The following is a 17,764-nucleotide window of genomic DNA, read 5'->3' on the forward strand; positions in this document are numbered from 1 at the left end:
TGAGGAAACCAAAATGCACACCACCTTTCAAGAAGAGCCATGAAAAAACCACTTGGCCGTGAAGAAAAGTAAATTTTTGGCAACCTGCTACTTAGGGATTTCTGAATAAAGCTTAACTCCATTACTGTATATATGCAAGGTATACTTGTTTCACAAACCAATTGGTGGATATATACCTTAGCCTACTGGCATAAAAGCAGTGGACTGGACTCAAAATCATGTGTGAACCCTAACAGATTCAACATACTAATCCAATTCACTTGTTCCACAAATCTTTTCCCCCAGAAAGAATATTCCAATAAATTCCTTCAGGAATGGTTTAGTCTATAGGTTTACATCATCATTCAGCAAGGTACCTTCTAGGAGGAGCAAGTTACTGTTCCAAAAGTTGTAAGTACAACTGCAGCAGTTTAATAGTCTGTATAGTATTTTGCACCCCTGTGCAATATTTTGAGGAGACTACACGCTTGCTTCTATTGTATAGCATGCATCTAAAAGAGCGTATAAGTCAGTTACTAGGAATGCAGTGAATGGAACATGCATTTAGCAAAATGATATCTACCTGCATTAGAGAGCTACACAGACGTTAGCAAGCTGCCTGGCAGAGCACATCTAAAGCCCACTTCTGAGGTGAAGGGGACTGCTACCAGTTAGAAGGGAAGGAGAAGAGACACCTGAGAGAAAAAGAAATAAGCAAGGGAAGTTGTAAGGGAAGGGCAGACAGCGAAGCAGTTTGAAGCAAAGATAGGGCAGAATACTGTCAGCCCTGGTCTACACTACAGATTTACAGGACTGTAACTACGTCGCTCAGAGGTGTGGAAAATCCACACCTGTGAGCAATGCAGTTAATCTGACCAAGCTCCCAGTGTAGACGATGCTATGTCGACGGGAGGGTTTCTCCTGTCGACATAGTTACTGCCTCTTGGAGAGGTGGAGTATCTATACCAATGGGAGCAGCTCTCCCGTGTCAGCATAGGTAGCATCTTCACAAAGTGCTACAGCAATCTAAGTGTAGACAAGCGCTGAGTATAGAGAAATGCTCAGAGTTTATGGTTAGATTATCATTTCTACAGCGTCTTCCCTCCTATGATCAGAAAGCACTTTACAAGCATAAGGAATTTAGCCTCACCCCTGTCATTTAAGAATCGCCCAATGCTACAAACAAGAAACGCATAGAGAGGTTACTTGACTTGTCCAGAAAGAATATAAATTGTTTGGGTCCCTCCCTCACCCCCCACCCCCCACCCCCAAAACAGCTGAAGTCAGCTAACACTTTTACTATAGGATTTCTTTGGTATAAAATACTATAGGACTCTATTCAGCAAAAATTAGCAAAAGAGCAATGAATCCATCAGCAGGAAGTCTACCAATGCATGGAACGAACCACATTGGCTCTGATGTCTCGCTGATAGCCGAAAGAAAGCAGAGACTATTTACCAAAAGAAATGGAGTAGGAAACAACTAGACCAGAGGTGGGCAAACTACGGCCCGCAGGCCCATCCTGTCCGGCCCCATAGCTCCTGGCCCGGGAGGCTAGCCCCCAGCCCTTCCCCCGCAGCCTCAGCTCACTGTGCTGCCGGCACAATGCTCTGGGCAGTGGAGGAGCGAGCTCCTGGGGCAGCGCAGCTGCAGAGCCGGGGCCTGACCCGGTGCTCTCTGCTGCGCGGCGCAGCTGCCCGTCCTGGTGCAGCCACACCGCCAGCCACCAGTGCTCTAGGCAGAGCCGTAAGGGAGCAGGGGGTGGTTGGATAGAGGGCAGGGGAGTCTGGGGAGTGGTCAGGGGCCGGGGGTGTGGATAGGGGTCGGGGCGGTCAGAGGGTGGGGGCAGTCAAGGAGGAGAGGAGGGTTTGGATGGGACGGGGGGAGATGATTGGGGGAGGTCCGGGGGCAGTCAGGGAGAAGGGGTGGTTGGATGGGGCAGGGGGCCTGGGGGCTGGCAGGGGACAGAGAGCAGGGGGGGTGGATGGGACAGGGGTCCCGGGGGGGCTGTCAGGGAACGGGGAGGTTGGATGGGGCAGGAGTCCCATGGGGGGGGCCATCAGGAGGCGAGAAGCAGGCGGGGGGGTCGGATAGGGGCAGGGGCCGGGCCACGCCTGGCTGTTTGGGGAGGTACAGCCTCCCCGAACCGGCTCTCCATACAATTTCAGAAACCTGATGCGGCCCTCAGGCCAAAAAAAGTTTGCCCACCCCTGAGCTAGACAGTCTTGAACATCCCGTGTGACTAAGAAGTGCTTTGCCCTTTTCACGTAGGGCAAACAAACCACAAATTAGTGTTCTCCTGTTCAAATAATGGTATACTCCTACAGCCCAACAAATGCTAAGAATCTGCTCCTAGGCCAGTGGCTCTCAAACCTTTTTTTACTGGTGACCCTTTCACATAGCAAACCTCTGAGTGCGACCCCCCCCCCCCTTATAAATTAAGAACACTTTTTAATATATTTTACACCATTATAAATGCTGGAGGCAAAGTGGGGCTTGGGGTGGAGGTTGACAGCTCGTGACCCCCATGTAATAACCTCGTGACCCCCTGAGGGGTCCTGACCCCCAGTTTGAGAACCCCTGTCCTAGGCCGTAACATTCTGAACCTCAATTAGCCAAAAGGGCTCAGTGAGATTTATCTGGAAATATAATCAGAAATATCAGAGCCTTTCCTTTCTATGCATTTGTCTTAATGTGTGAATAATCTAGTCAGTATTAATTCACAAGTGAGGGTTGATGACCACATGCAGGTAGAGAGAAGGTGTGACTAAATCTGTGCTTATTTGGGGAGAGGCATGCAAGTTCCCTGGACTGTGAGGAAAAGCTTAGTCATATTTGACTTAAGGAGAAAAGGCTTAATGAAGTCCTTCAAAATCAGAAGTCTTAAAAATTAAAATCTCACATCAACCCTTTGGCCTTTCCCTCAGTTTTGAATAATTTATTTTAGTGGAGAAATTCCATAACAGTGTTCTAGGTTGCTTTTATCAGCAATCAAAGAGAAGAGAAGAAACCTGTTCCAGCTTGTGGACAGTTTGTAGGTTATGTAGAAATGTTAAACATCAACTAAAACTGAACTAACTCATTGTTTGTTAAATAAAATAAGTTTAGCTTTGGACTCCATGAAGGAAACCACAGTATAATACAGTATGCCTTATCAAAATGAAAAATCTAGCCATGCAAGTTTCTCAAAGTTTGAACTCTTCCTACCACAAAGTTACAGGTCTCAGAATACAAGTATGCTGCTTCAGTATAATTTTGAGCTTTCAGGAGTCAATAAATTAATCAAATATTTGCACAGTGTGAACAGGTAACATTGTGCTTCTTGATAAATCCAAGTCACAAAAAGGCGAAATTTGCTTTTGAACAAAAATTATGCCATTTGAAAAATGGAGACTAGAACCCACACAACTAGAAGTGATGAAGCCATAATGAACTATGCTCTTAGGCACTTATGAGAACTTTGCCTGTGATATTTAAGTACAACAGCCAGCGGGAGCTGGAACAACTTTAGCTGTATCACCACAGAGCACTGTGAGGACTATTTGCTATGAAAATCTGCAAGCATAAGAAGTCTTACAAAGCCCAGTACACTTTTATTTTTAAACACTAAAAACCATAGTAATAGATTCCTCAGAAATATATGTTCAGGTATGCGCCAGCCATGGGCTAACAACAACAGATATGGCCTACCCATGTTAGCAGAAGAGATCAAACAGTATAAAATGAAAAACAACAGTACTTCATAGTGTTAGCATAGTGCAACGAAATGGCCACACGATGGCAGCAAAACTTTGGAGGATAGAGGATGTACCCACCACACCCTTAAACAATGAGTCAAGTATCTCAGCTCTATTCAGGCATACTTCAAGGTTCATTTGAAACAGTAGCAGTGAAGTGAAGGTTACAACTCTGATCTGAAATAAGTGTTGCTGACCTGTGAGGTATCCTACTGTTTGTGTCTCAGAAATGAACAAGTCATGTTTCTGATCTTTGAAGGCACTCCACACAGAGGAACGAGACAGGATTTCATTTACCTATAACATAAAGAGCTGGTAAGTGTCTACATTTAACAACTGCTTACAATAGCTGGATGGAAACATTCTACTCTTTACTAATGGTGGTAAGGTCAGTTTTTAGAAATTGACTAGATCTATACAAATGAACACTTAAGTATCCAAATAGGCATACACAATCCTAACCCAAAACCACAACTATTACACAGGGTAAACAGTTGGTCGCCGTTCGGGTGGGGGTTGAATATACAAGCATGGATATCCCAAGAAGATTTAGTGCTATTGAACAGCTTGAATTTCTCCCTAGTGCTTCTCTTCCCTCACCCATTCAGTTGGTCAACAAGGAGAGCAGAAGCAATGGTAGCAGCCTCCTGCCTCATATGCCAGATAGCCTGAGAAGCAGAACTGTTGCCTTGCGGCAGAATCAGGACATCAATCTGAATAGTACTTGACAGTCTTGAACGAGGATGGAAGAAGGACCCAGGACTAACTGAACCAGAGGGATGTATGAACAAGATTCTGATTTTAGTATTGCTGTGGGAGTGGGAACGTACACACTGTCTCAACTGGTCAGAGGAATCTGTGTTACTTGGACAATTTATTTTTTAGGTCTCAACTCTAAAGCATGCTCTGTGCAGAGGAATTTTCAAGAATCCAATTTCAAGCTGAAGTTCTCCAGATACTTTACTCTTTACCCACTGCAGTACAGGCTCCGAGAACACCTGTGCATCAGTCTTGCCTATCTACTTTCAGATGTCATCAGCCTTCCCTGGCACTCTAGGCCTCAGACGCTATTTCTATAGCTTTGTCTGGTGGCCTACAAATCTCATCCTCTGCTCCTGATCTTCCCTTCATAGGAAGATATGGATTGACTGACTCATTAAAAGCTGTGAATCTGGGATACTCTGCCACTTAACATAGACCACTAGTTGACACAGCTTAAGCACGTCAATAAAGGTTAGGCTGGGAGACATGCTCTCAGGTGTACTGGCTCAAAACTGTATCTGTGTATATAACGATTAAGCTTTCTCAAGCCCAGCGATTCAGAACATTGTTAGTTAGGGCGACCAGACAGCAAGTGGGAAAAATCGGGATGGGGGTGAGGGGTTATTAGGTGCCTATATAAGAAAAAGCCCCAAAAATCGGGACTGTCCCTATAAAATTGGGACATCTGGTCACCCTATTGTTAGTAAGTACTTACCTGTTCTCCATACTGTAGGCTGCGAGTCATAGACTTCAAGGTTTTAACTATCTGAGCCTTCGTGGCAGATGGGCTTTCCAAATTTTCTAGGCCAACGCCTTCAAGCAATTTTAGGAGATACGGAACCAAATCTGCTTTCAAAGCCTACAAAGCAAAATTATTGGAGATACTTAATACTGTGGACTTTGAGAACATTTGAATTGAATGGACTTTTACCAGCGTTTGATTGCTCACTTCACTCTGCTTTAGAACAGTTGTTGCACTAAAGTTTTTTTTTTTTTGTCTTTTTGAAATAACAGGATCTCTCTTTTGAAGATCCACAATACCCTGAACTGCTCCATTACACCTACTTCTGAAGACAGGTCAGTACATGTATGCAAACAGTTAAGCTCATGCTGCTGCAGACAAGATAAAAATGCCAGGAAAAAAAGAAAATGCAATGATGTCAATGAAACTCTGAAGACACTAAGCTACTCGGTGACAATTATGAAGTGAGTTGGCAGTTCTGCTCCTGGTCCACATCCTTGAAGCAAGCCCTACGGACACCTTTTTTTTCTACTGTTAGAAGTTAGAGAATGCAAGTGGTGAGCTACCTGCTCACCTTAGAAGCTTTACAATAAAGTCTAAGTATGTTGTCCAAAGAGCCTGGGGAAGCCTGTACTGCAGTTCTGAGCTATGGGTGAGGGACTTCAGATTCTAGCTTTATCAAACCAGGACTTTCAATAGTACTAGACCAACAATGGGAATATAGACAAGTTAATAGGCAAGACAGAAGTGAGCACCATCTAGCACTCTAAAGTAGTCAGTAATCACAGGACACAGTTCTTGCACACCTGCTGAACTAATGCACACCTGACTGTGAGAAGTATTAGTAAGTACTTATACCATTTCTTTAGAACAGCTTGCTTACTTGAGCTACTAAATCATTCTGCTCCTTTTGAAACATTCGATTAAGTGCTTCACAGACTAGACCAATCGTATCCAATCGCTTTTTCATTCCATTCATCAAAGGTCCAATGGTCTCAAGTGATGCCATTGCTCGAACACAAAGCTGTACGTAGAGAAGGAAAAACGTTTGTGCTGTATTGATTGTATTTTTAATCTAAAATTCAAATCATGAGTACTATTGTAACTTCTACATCTACTGTGATGGTAAACTGCAGATATCCGACTGTCCCCTTCATATTTTCCTGGAGTTTTACATGTTTCACAATAGTAGCAGCAGGCCTCAACTGTTGCAGCAGATGTTTGCTGGACGCTTTTATCCATAATTAGGATGAATTAAAACCACTTACTAACCAATCAACCACAGTAATACAGCAAACACAGAAGAAAAACCCACCTATCGTTAGAAGCTATGTTGGCTTAGTTTTAAGAATGTGGTGGTGTAATACCACGTAGGTAACCAGTATGGCTATTAGGAGAGTTCTCCGAAGATTTATTCGCCACAAAAGTAATTAAGGGCCTGTCTACAGGTCGTGGTAAAGCGCTCCAACATGTTGTGCTCCAATTACCCGTGTAGACCTTGCTGGCACACTCCAAAGGTACCTGGCTTGCATTAACACTACATTACCGCAAACTAGTACGTTTTAGAGTGTGTCAGCCAGGTCTAAGTGTGACAGTTAGAGCGCTCTACAAATCGCATCCCTCTAGAGTGCTTTGTTGGGCCAGGTAAACAAGCCCTAAGTTGGTATGAACGTACATGCCATATACACTTAGTATATACATTCCATCTAAAAGAAAACCTTAAATGTGGTACCTCATTATCAGACAGTGTGTGTATGACACGAACAGCACTTTTAGGAATAGCATTGTTCTTGTGATTTAGAGCCTGGAGAATCTTGGGGAGATGACCAAGTGGTGGGACTTGATCTGCTAGCTGAGGCTGAGTGCTGAAGAGGCACACGGTTGCCGTTGTTACAGTTTCTAATGTTTCCCCCTGTGAAAGCATACAAGTCTTTGCATTAAATTATTAATTTTCCAGGTCAAAATTAGCTAGTACATTAAAGAAACCCAGTGCAAGTACTTGCTGTTTCAGATCTGTGGAAAGTCAGAAGTTACGAAGTATTACAGATACGTATTGATTTCTAAAATGATTTAAAGCCAGTACGTTTTGGGGGGGGGAGAAGAATGCATCTCTATTAACAAAAAACACAAGTTTGCATAAACTCACTGAATACATTGCTTCATTTAAAAAAAAGTAGAATGAGTAGAGTAGAAGTAACTGAGCCAGCATGGGCTTCAGCCTACCTGAGTTCCTCCAGACAGTGTCCAGGGAATTATTAAAAAAGTCAAATTTGATGCCACTGAACCATTGCCTTCCCTCACAGAGTTTCAAGCACAATTAAGGATTTTGCTCATCCTATGGATAAGCTAAAAATGGATAATTCTTTTTACACTGAGCTGAGTGCTGGGGGAGGCAACCTTGCTCAGCAGTGATGTAACAGGGTCAACAGCAGTATGGGAAGCCAGTGGCACAAACTGAACGTCTATTTCTAACCTGCTCTTAGGCCTGGTCCACACTAACCCCCCACTTCGGACTAAGGTACGCAAATTCAGCTACGTTAATAACGTAGCTGAATTCGAAGCACCTTAGTCCGAACTTACCGCGGGTCCAGACGCGGCAGGCAGGCTCCCCCGTCGATGCCGCGTACTCCTCTCGCCGAGCTGGAGTACCGGCGTCGACGGTGAGCACTTCCGGGATCGATCCGGGATCTAGACAAGACGCGATAAATCGATTCCAGAAGATCGATTGCCTGCCGCCGAACCAGGAAGTAAGTGTAGACGTACCCTTAATGTGGCAGTTTATGTTGGCAAGTGCTTCTTTTCCTGTGATTTTTTGTACTGTTAGGTTGAGCTAGACAGGTGCAGTTTTCCTCCAAGCAAGCCATGAAGTTACAGAATGTTTGCGGAACTATCTTGGATTTGCATTCCCCAGTCAATACCCTGAGCTAAAACTCCAATAGGACTTAAAGGAGCAATCAAAAGACAGGGACTCTTGATTGAAGGCATTCAAATTCTAATTGTTTGCTTATTTAGTATTTTTAAAGCGCTTCATCATATCTAAGTGCTTTTGCACAAAATCAGAAATAAGATTTAAAGCTATTTCTATGTTGGAAAGGAAACTGCTACCACCACTGCAAGCAGAAATACAAGCAGCAAGACAGAAGCAAAGTTAACCAAATGCTAATTAGCATCTTACGTTATTGCTCTGAAACTTGCCCAACTTTGCCCTTACTATATGTTGAACACAATTTTGAAAGCATAGCTACAAAGGTTTCTTACATGGGGGTTATTTTTCTCCAGCAGTTCAGTGAATTTTTCCAACAGTGCAATAAGAAATTCTCTAGGTTTTCGTAGAACCCAGGCCGGCTGGGCAATAAAGATTCTTAAGAAGACTCCCCCTACAGAAAGTTCACCTTCTGCTTCACCATACACCACAGCAAAGTCTTCAGGCAGCTATATAAAATTGGAGAGGAACAGAAGTTACCATATAACTCAGCAACAAGTCACCCCTCTTATCAGGAAAGAGGCAAACCAGTAAAACCTTGCAACCAATTACAGCCATGATTTCACTAAAGTTTTTTCATTAAAGGAGACTCACATAACACCAGCTTTCTGTTCCCTAAAACACATCCAACACGGAATTGTTCAGCAAAGTTAGCAATACCATAATTTCTTTACAGTAACTTACTGTAGAAACACTAGGTACCTGATTCTTCCCTATATAACAAGATTCTGAACTTGGAAGTACTGTATGGTGAGTGGGCATTTTCAAGTAAATCCATGGGTTCAGCTAGTTGCAGTGAATGCAAACATACTAGTGATGGACACTAATCACAAAAGAAATTAAACAACATGGCTGATGAAGACTGAGTTCTATGTATAGAATTAACTGAGGATAATTTAACAAGCCTGATTTCTTAGTAAATTATCTCAACTTTTATGAAAGACATTCAAATATTTGAAGCTTTACACCAGAACTGGTAGAAAAGTTCCAGTTCAGATTTTTATTGGAACCAACAATTGCATTTTTCCTTCTTGTGTGTTTGACAGTTTAAAGTGTGAAACCATACAGCACGTACTCTACAGGGCACGGTGTGTTGTTTATGTTAAGCTATTTCCTAACACTACTCAATTGTCTCCCCTCAGAAAACGCAGTTCTGACAAATTACTAGAATTGCAGTGGCAGTGGAAGAGATTCTAATGTGTTCGTCTGTATCCACAAAAACAATGAGGAGTACAGTGGCACTTTAAAGACTAAGATTTATTTGGGCAAAGGCTTTCGTGGGTAAAAACCCACTTTTTCAGATGCAGGGAGTGAAAATTACAGATACAGGCATAAATATACTGGCACATGAAGAGAAGGGAGTTACCTTACAAGTGGAGAACCAGTATTTCTTGGAATTGACACCTCCTCCTCAATTATTGGGAGTGGACCACATCCACCCTGACTGAATTGACCTTGTCAACACTGGTTCTCCTTTGTAAGGTAACTCCCTTCTCTTCATGTGCCAGTATACTTATGCCTGTATCGGTAAGTTTCACTACATGCACCTGAAGTGGGTTTTTTATGAAATGCCCAAATAAATCTGTCAGTCTTTAAGGTGCCACTGTACTCATTTTTAGGACAGATTTACAAATACTTTACCATACATTTAACAATTCAGACTAGTGAGGTGGCATTTACTATACAACCAATTCAGTTGGCCCAGACAGACATTTTTATGTGATGAAAACCTTAATGGCTTACTAACAACTGGAAAACAGAGTAATTTGCTATGATCATGTAACAGAAGATTTGATTGTTTAGAAAGTCAGCATACTGGGGACCAGTTAAGGTTCTCTGATCACAATTTAGTTCTGAACGTCACTGTTAAGTTTATCTCTTATATACATTTGTAGCCCACCTATGTTTAAATGCTTCTAGCAAGAGACCAAATTTGTGGGGTTATTTGGAGGATAGATTCAGTAATTCTACAGTGTAACTTGTTTTTTAGATGTTAACTCTAGACTACAGTAATATGAGAGAGCAGGTGGTTTTTGCTAGAAGCGTGTCGCTGGCATTTTCTACGCCACTGCAGAGAAAAGGAATGCATGTGAAAACAAAGCATGAGCACTTATTACCAATTTCCCTACTGTTTCTCTTGGGGCCCCGAAATATGAACTTTTTGCTTTTACCTTCCAGTTAGTGTCAGGGTTGTCCCTCTGAAGTTTAAAGTGCCTATTATATATTAAAAAAAAAAAAAAAAAAAAAAAAAAGGGAATTAGGTGAATTAAAAGACTATCGATCCTAGATACAACAAAACTTTGGCTCCCATTCAAAATCCCAACCTTCACTCTCCTTATTGGCTCCCCCACTCCCTGTCATGTGTAATGGTTAAGCAAGGGTCACATTCCAAAACTCTACCTTCTTTCCCCCTCACTTTCAATTCTCCCTTCTCAAGTTTGAAACAATGTGACCTGTTGGGCTGAGAGAGCACACAGAACTAAGTGCCTTCCTTTCCTCTGGATCTTCATAGGCAGTGGGTGGCCATCAGGTGGCAGTTACATGCACTGCATTGCTTGGTACTTATTATTCACAGTTGTGCTGAGGCTCTACTCAACCCACGTGCTCCACTGGAAGGCATTGCCTTAATCCTTCTCTACTTTTTAATCAATCAGAACTCAAATTTTGTCACAAATGGATATTTCTGTTAATTAATGAGAATGAACTTAAGGAATCAAACTGCTAAACAAGTGTGTCACTTAGCAAACACAGTAAGTCTACATACTCTAGCATCATTTCTCGAACTGTTGTTGATACTCTCTCCCTGGAGAGATCATTCCAGATTAACTCAGGATTTTCATGTGTTCCTTCAAATATATGAACAGCAGCTTCAGAGTTATCTCTCATGGCATCCATAAAGACTCCAGGCAGAAACTTCATTAGTGTAATTCTAACCTGCAAAAGAAAAGAAAAGCAATCCCCACCATCATGTAATATCAAACACCATACCAGTTAAACTCAATGGCATCATAAAAGGTCTTCCTATGTAAAAGTTTTTTTTTTAAATTATGTATTTGTACATGACTATGCCAAAATACTTCTGTCTGATAAGAGAAAGCATCATACAAACTCAATTTCATGTCTATTTCAGTTAATAAGCTATCTGGTATAAAAACCCAACCATTAATTTCATAATGAGAAATGGCATCTCAAATGCAGGCATCTAATGACTAAAAGTCCATTAGAAATCATAAATCTGAGATCACATCTTTGTTATGCTGGTTACTGGTGCTTTTGAGATTTTATACTGAAATCTCACAATTAGAAAGTTATAAAATGACACTAATTCATTTCAGTTAAATAAATACAAATTATATATTTTCTCTTTACATAAACATGGAAAAAATAGCTGACATTTTTGATATGCAAGTTTGATTTTCAATCTCATCCGCTATTGAGCATCTACCCTTTAGTCTCCTTCCTGAAAAGATGCCTTTTGTCCCTATCAATGACTTTACATGCTGGAAAACAGTATTTCCTAAATCCATACCCCTCTAGATCTACCAATGTGATCTATATCTTACCAAGTACTCTTGCCAACACATGAAACATATCTATTCCATGGAAGCTTCCATGGAACATTGCAATCTAATCACATTACAAAAAGTAAAATGTTTTCAGACAAATAATACCTAATGTTACTATAACTGAAAGATTAGAGAAACATTCAGTTTTTCTAGCCAGTTTCCCTGTTGTTGTACAATCAGTTTCCCGTGTTTGAGTCTTTCGCAAGCAACAGAGGAGAAAAGCTTAAGAAAACCTTGTGAGTCCACAAAAGCTGTTGGGAGGGGGAGGGGAACTCACACGTAGGTGTAGTAAACTACATTTAACTCTTCAAAGTTGACTGAATTTTGAGTTGTTCAGTACCTCTTCTTTGATTTCAGGGACACCAAGTCCTTTGTGTGAAAAATAACCTAGCAACTTTTTAAATTCACTCTTGCTCACCTTTGGACCCACTAGCTTATCTGCAGTCATTTTGGCAAAAAGCTCTGCTGTCTGGGTTCGGACCTGTGGATGTGTTGAATTGCAGAACATATCTAATAAGTAGATTAAAGCACCTGTTTGGAAAAACAGGGGGGAAAAGTTTAGGTTTTTCCAAATCACAGCAGCCACTAGTTATACACTGCTCTCAGTATCAGAGCTATATCTCACACCACCATGTCTGCAACAGTTTTTATCTTCATTTTGTACAAGTCTATTTTATCAGCCATTCAGAGAATACTGTACCTTTTGCCATGGCCTCTTTAATTATTTTTGTACTAGATGTCAAGGCATAGAGCGTTTCAAGAACAAGCTGCCGACCTGTCAAGATTAAACAGAAATATGAGAGAAACTATGACTGCTGTTATGATCAGTTCTTCCATACAAGATTTATTGGACTGAGCACTATGAAGAACAGAACACTTCAGTTCTGGTGTTAAGCCAACCAAGGAGTTTTTCCTCCCAAAGAACTGGTTCCTGGAAAGCATAATAATGAGTAAAAAATGAAGCCTACCTAATGAGAATTTGAAAGAAAGGATTTGAAACTAAGTACAAGTTAGAGATAGCAGGCTTAGAGTCCTGACTAAATTCCAGTTAGGCAAGTATGTTCCATCTATCTAAAATTTACTTTATAAAGTTCATAGCAAAGGTGTCATTCAGGTGAAGACCAACAAGTTGAAACTACAAAAATTGAGATTTGCACAATTTATAGATTTTAGAATTGTAGAGATAAGTATTCAATTTATAAAGTGAATGTCAAAGAGGTGTTAATTGTACGTTTCCCAAAATGAAAAGCTGGAAATCTAAGTGCTTAAGAGGTGTGTTTGAGCTGAACCAAAGGTTAAGTGCATAAAATGGGTATCCAGGTCATGCATATTACAACATTAAGGATCCTCTCAGGATCAGGTTACAAGTTCAGCTACTTGCATTCCAAATCATTAACTTTTCCCAAGTTTGTTTTTTTACACAAAAAACTCTTTCTACAAGCAACTGCCCAGTACATACTTGAAGGCAGAGAATGCAGGAGGGCCAGTAAGTTGGAAAGAACCATTGCCTCGGCAATATTGTTAACACATTCCTGGTTACAAGTCACTATGTTCACCACCTGCAAAATATCAAAAGCATGAATCATTAGAAAAAAGTAAATTTTCTGGCAAATGGCTAGATCAGTGGTTTCCAAACTTGTTCCACCTCTTATGCAGGGAATGCCGCTGGCGGGCCAGGCCGGTTTGTTTACCTGCCGCATCCGCAGGTTCGGCCGATCGTGGCTCCCACTGGCCGCGGTTCGCTGCTCCAGGCCAATGGGAGCTGCTGGAAGCGGCGTGGGCCGAGGGACGAACAGGCCAATGGGAGCCGCGATCGGCCGAACCTGTGGACGCGGCAGGTAAACAAACCGGTCCGGCCCGCCAGGGGCTTTCCCTGCACAAGCAGCGGAACAAAGTTTGGGAACCACTGGGCTAGATTATACATTTAAGCCACTTTTGGCTAAGAAATGCAGTATTGTATCAGGTAAATTCTCTTGAGGCAGTATGGTCCAGTCCATGGGGCACTGGATTAGGACTCAAGAATTATAGCTCTGCAACTGACGTGCTGTATGACCTTGGTCAAATAACTTCGCTTCTGTACCAGTTTCCCTTCCCATACTTTGTCAGGAGTATTTAGCTTACCCTTCAAGGCAGGGACTATCCTACTATGTGTATGCACAACATCTAGCACAATGGGACCACCCCACCCCCGTGTCTCGGTCAGCACTTCTAAGCACTACTGTAGCACAGTAGTCTCCAGAGTGTGCAATAAACTAGATTCAAAACCCAATGTTGAAATTTTACAAGGACATGTACAATGTCCTTGTAAAATTTCAACATTGGGTTTTGAATCTAGTTTATTGCACACAGGGGGGAGGGATAGCTCAGTGGTTTGAGCATTGGCCTGCTAAACCCAGGGTTGTGAGTTCAATCCTTGAGGGGGCCATTTAGGGATTTGGGGCAAAAATCTGTCTGGGGATTGGTCCTGCTTTGAGCAGGGGTTGGACTAGATGACCTCCTGAGGTCCCTTCCAACCCTGATATTCTATGAAGGTGTTAATTCCTAAAAATACATATGTTAAAGTTTTTGGCTATGGTTAAACTAGCATGCATGCATGCATGCATGCATAAATAAATAAATATACATATACATATACATATACACACACACACACACACACGCTAAAACCATTGAGAAAACAGATTCAAGAGCTATTTGGTAGCTGTTTGATAAACAAATGTTAGAAACGGATAATTTTTTCTAGTATATCCTAAAACAGTCAGCATTCAAATATACACCCAATGTTCAGGAACTACTGTATGAAGCGGTAAGCTTGGAATGAGGTCAAGATTTTAAAATAGGAGCAAGTTATGACTGATATTTGACAGATTTTAACAGAACAGTTTCTATCTGCAAATTAAAAAATTGCAATTTCTTAACCTAGCCTGGTGTACCTGGCTCATCTATGCAACAAACTACATTCAGCATCCATGTGATTGGATACTGTGGGTTGGGAACACAAAAATATTACTTAAGCAATGTTTTTACCTCTAAAGCCAACTGCTGCACTTGACCAGCTCCATGGACACGCAGAAGAGAGAATATCAGCTTAAAGTGACCTATGCATTCACACTCAGAACCTATAATGGAGGAATAAGTTATTTTACCATTGGAAAGAACACTTACTGGAGAGCTTCCCAATCAATGTTATACACAGTATGAATTACTTTAAAAGACCGTCCTTGTGTTTGTAAAATGGAGTCCTGGTCCATAACCAGGACTCCTATCTACTGCAATACAAATAAGTAACCACGCATAAAATATCTGAAAAAGCTGCCTGCAAGTCCAACTGTGAAAGCACCAAGCCAACTGAAAAATAGCTATATCAAAGAAAGGGGATCAGTATAGGTTTTGCCCCATTAGAATGGCACTATTGGAAAACCAAGTACTGAGTAGATTAAAAAAAATAGGATGTACAGTTTCAAGTTTGCAGGAATTGGCGAGCACCTGCCAAACACGATAAGTCAGTTAAAATCAAATACATTTTAACTGATAGATAGTTCGAACTGTTTTCCAGACATTTAGCTATTTCTGCTCTTTTGCTGTTACAAAGTTAGTCCATTTTTACAGCGTTAACATACATTTGACACTAATGTTCAGTCTCTATTTCAAACACTTTCATGCCAATCCTACCCCGTGGTCTTCTCTGCAAGGATTTGCTGCCTGTCAACTGCAGAACTGCTAACATGACGACCTTCAGTGTTGTAAGAATTAAATTTAGAGAGCACTTAGTTCTAATCTTTTCCAAAGTGAGCTTTCACTACTTGTAGGGACATGACCAACATTATAGTCACATTTCTGCTTCCAGTGTTACTTGTAATCTATGAGATTACTACTTTCAGTTACAGTAGTTTCCTGTATTCTTCCTGTTTATTTTGTGCATTTGACAGCTCTTCAGTTTTGGAACTGCCCACTCTTCCTTAAAGAAAAGGCCCTTAAAGTCAGCAACAGAAGAGCCAAAAAAACCCACCTTTGTTTTTAAAATAGATACTTTTAAATATTTTTAAATTCCTTTAGCAAAATTTTTTCTTTAAGTTAGCATTGACAGTAACCCCCCTTTGAAGGAACACAGAGAAACAGTTTAACTTTAGACACATTAATTTTTATCTTCAGTTTCAGTCTGCAATTGTCAGAGAACCTGATTAGAACCCAGGTTGTTCTGGAAAGACTTAAAAAAAACCCATCACACAACCTTTAAATGAAAGCTCAGCTTGATTACACAGAACGTAGTATGTAGTAGTTCACCAAAACTCCCATCCCCTCTTTGGCCCCTTCAGAATAGCCTATTCTGCGGATAGAACTTTACTAACAAAAGCAGTCATTTTTCTCTACTTCTGAATAGGTCTAGGCTGCATCCCCACCACTCCAAGAAAACTTCAGTGTTGTAGTATTATTGCACATCCAAAGACATGAATTAAGAATTTCTAATAAGTTTTCCTCTAGGAATAGTTTCCATAAAACTAAATTAAAAATTTAGCAATCCAGTGTGTTTGAAGAGTGTCTTCCCTCAAAATACTAAAACATTTTCTACCATCCCTGGGGTTCCATCCTTTAAACAGAGCTATGCTAGGACACATTTTTTATTTTGTTGTTGTTTTTTTAAAGTGGGTTGGTTTTCAATAAACCTTTGAACACAGTACAATAACTCTGCAAAATGATCCTGATATTTCATGAGACTAGGCACGTGTATTCACACCCCTTTTTACCATAGTGACTAAAAAAAACTGAAGAGACTTTACTCAGTTGGCAAAAAAATTGCTCTCCTTGGAGAAGTGGTTAAGTAGATTTCTGCAGGACTGATGTACCAACAAAACACCTTCTCAATGAAATTCACTATTTTCCTAGCAAAGAATTCTATCAATGCTGCTGTTAAATAGTTTAAAGATCTGTTAAAAGTATTCCAGAAATACTCCTTTTAAGACAACTAGCTAGCCAGCAGCATGAATCTCTACAGCTTGGCAACAAGTGCAGGTTTAGTGCTAGAGTCATATCTAAAATAAATCTATAATAAGGTCATTTTCAAGGTGCTGCTTATGGATTAATTCAACGTGTTTAAGTTTACCTGGGTTGTGTTTTATGACATTTCTCAGAGCCTCCAATGCCATTTCAACCCTCCGTAACCGGTCTCCATGTTGATCAGACTCTACTTTCCCAGTCTGTGTGATAGCCATTAACGTGTGAAGGTACTGTGCCTGTGAGCCAATGTAATCCAAAAGGCTTGCAGCAAAAGCTTTTGGAAACTTGAAATAATGAAGAGATCAGTAAGTGTACATAAGAATCTTTATAAATTATTTCAAAAACATGTACAAAGCATTCTGCACTAGAAGTATTGAACTGCATTGTACAGCAAGCTCATACCTAAGGAATATATGGTCAAAAGCCATTTTCAAATTCAGTAAAGTGGTGATTCTCAGCTTTTCCATACCAGAACCTCCCCTTCCACCAATGCATGATCTAGCTAGGATTCCTTTCCAATTTAGCAGAAGGTTCTGACCCTCAGTGGATAACTATTGTATATTCACACCAGTCTTATTGTAATGCCTATTTTCCCTCTTCTGACATGATAGTTCTACAGTTTAACTACAGGTAAAAGCTGTTAAGAGTTTGATGATGTGACCAAGCATCACCATCTTTGTTGAGAAAGCATAAAACTAATAGCTTAAGAGAGAAGAGTGTGGACTACTCAAGCTCTTCTAAGGAAGTATTTAGCCATTTAAAATGGTGTCAAAATGCCCGTGCGCCAAATTCTGACCAAACCCATGCTTTTCTTTGCCAGTGAGAATTTCAATTTGATTCTTGTCTCTCCTTTTAATTGGGAGATAAACAAGATGATACATCCTAAGCAAATGGAAATGCTTAGGATCATAGTCTACACTAGAACGTTGAGATACCCTGAGAAGTTAACAGGAGCTACAGATGCCCCAATTTTAGAGGCATATTTCTAATACAACTGCTG

At 40.9% G+C, this 17,764-nt stretch overlaps 1 protein-coding gene across 1 annotated transcript in view; it reads right to left on the minus strand.

The window, feature by feature from the left end:
* The window catches only part of DNAJC13 (DnaJ heat shock protein family (Hsp40) member C13), a 101,474-nt gene that overhangs the window by 3,096 nt on the left and 80,614 nt on the right, over window positions 1-17,764 (minus strand). The window contains exons 45-56 of the mRNA XM_065397728.1: window positions 16,871-17,048; window positions 14,797-14,888; window positions 13,229-13,328; window positions 12,470-12,544; window positions 12,188-12,300; window positions 10,968-11,137; window positions 10,375-10,417; window positions 8,479-8,652; window positions 6,953-7,132; window positions 6,104-6,244; window positions 5,194-5,337; window positions 3,914-4,013 (exon numbers count right to left, since the gene is read on the minus strand). Of these exons, the coding sequence (XP_065253800.1) occupies window positions 3,914-4,013; window positions 5,194-5,337; window positions 6,104-6,244; window positions 6,953-7,132; window positions 8,479-8,652; window positions 10,375-10,417; window positions 10,968-11,137; window positions 12,188-12,300; window positions 12,470-12,544; window positions 13,229-13,328; window positions 14,797-14,888; window positions 16,871-17,048 (1,510 nt within the window). The remainder of the gene's footprint in view (window positions 1-3,913; window positions 4,014-5,193; window positions 5,338-6,103; window positions 6,245-6,952; window positions 7,133-8,478; window positions 8,653-10,374; window positions 10,418-10,967; window positions 11,138-12,187; window positions 12,301-12,469; window positions 12,545-13,228; window positions 13,329-14,796; window positions 14,889-16,870; window positions 17,049-17,764) is intronic.

This window comes from Emys orbicularis, chromosome 2, assembly GCF_028017835.1.
Source record: "Emys orbicularis isolate rEmyOrb1 chromosome 2, rEmyOrb1.hap1, whole genome shotgun sequence".
Taxonomy (NCBI): domain Eukaryota; kingdom Metazoa; phylum Chordata; order Testudines; family Emydidae; genus Emys; species Emys orbicularis.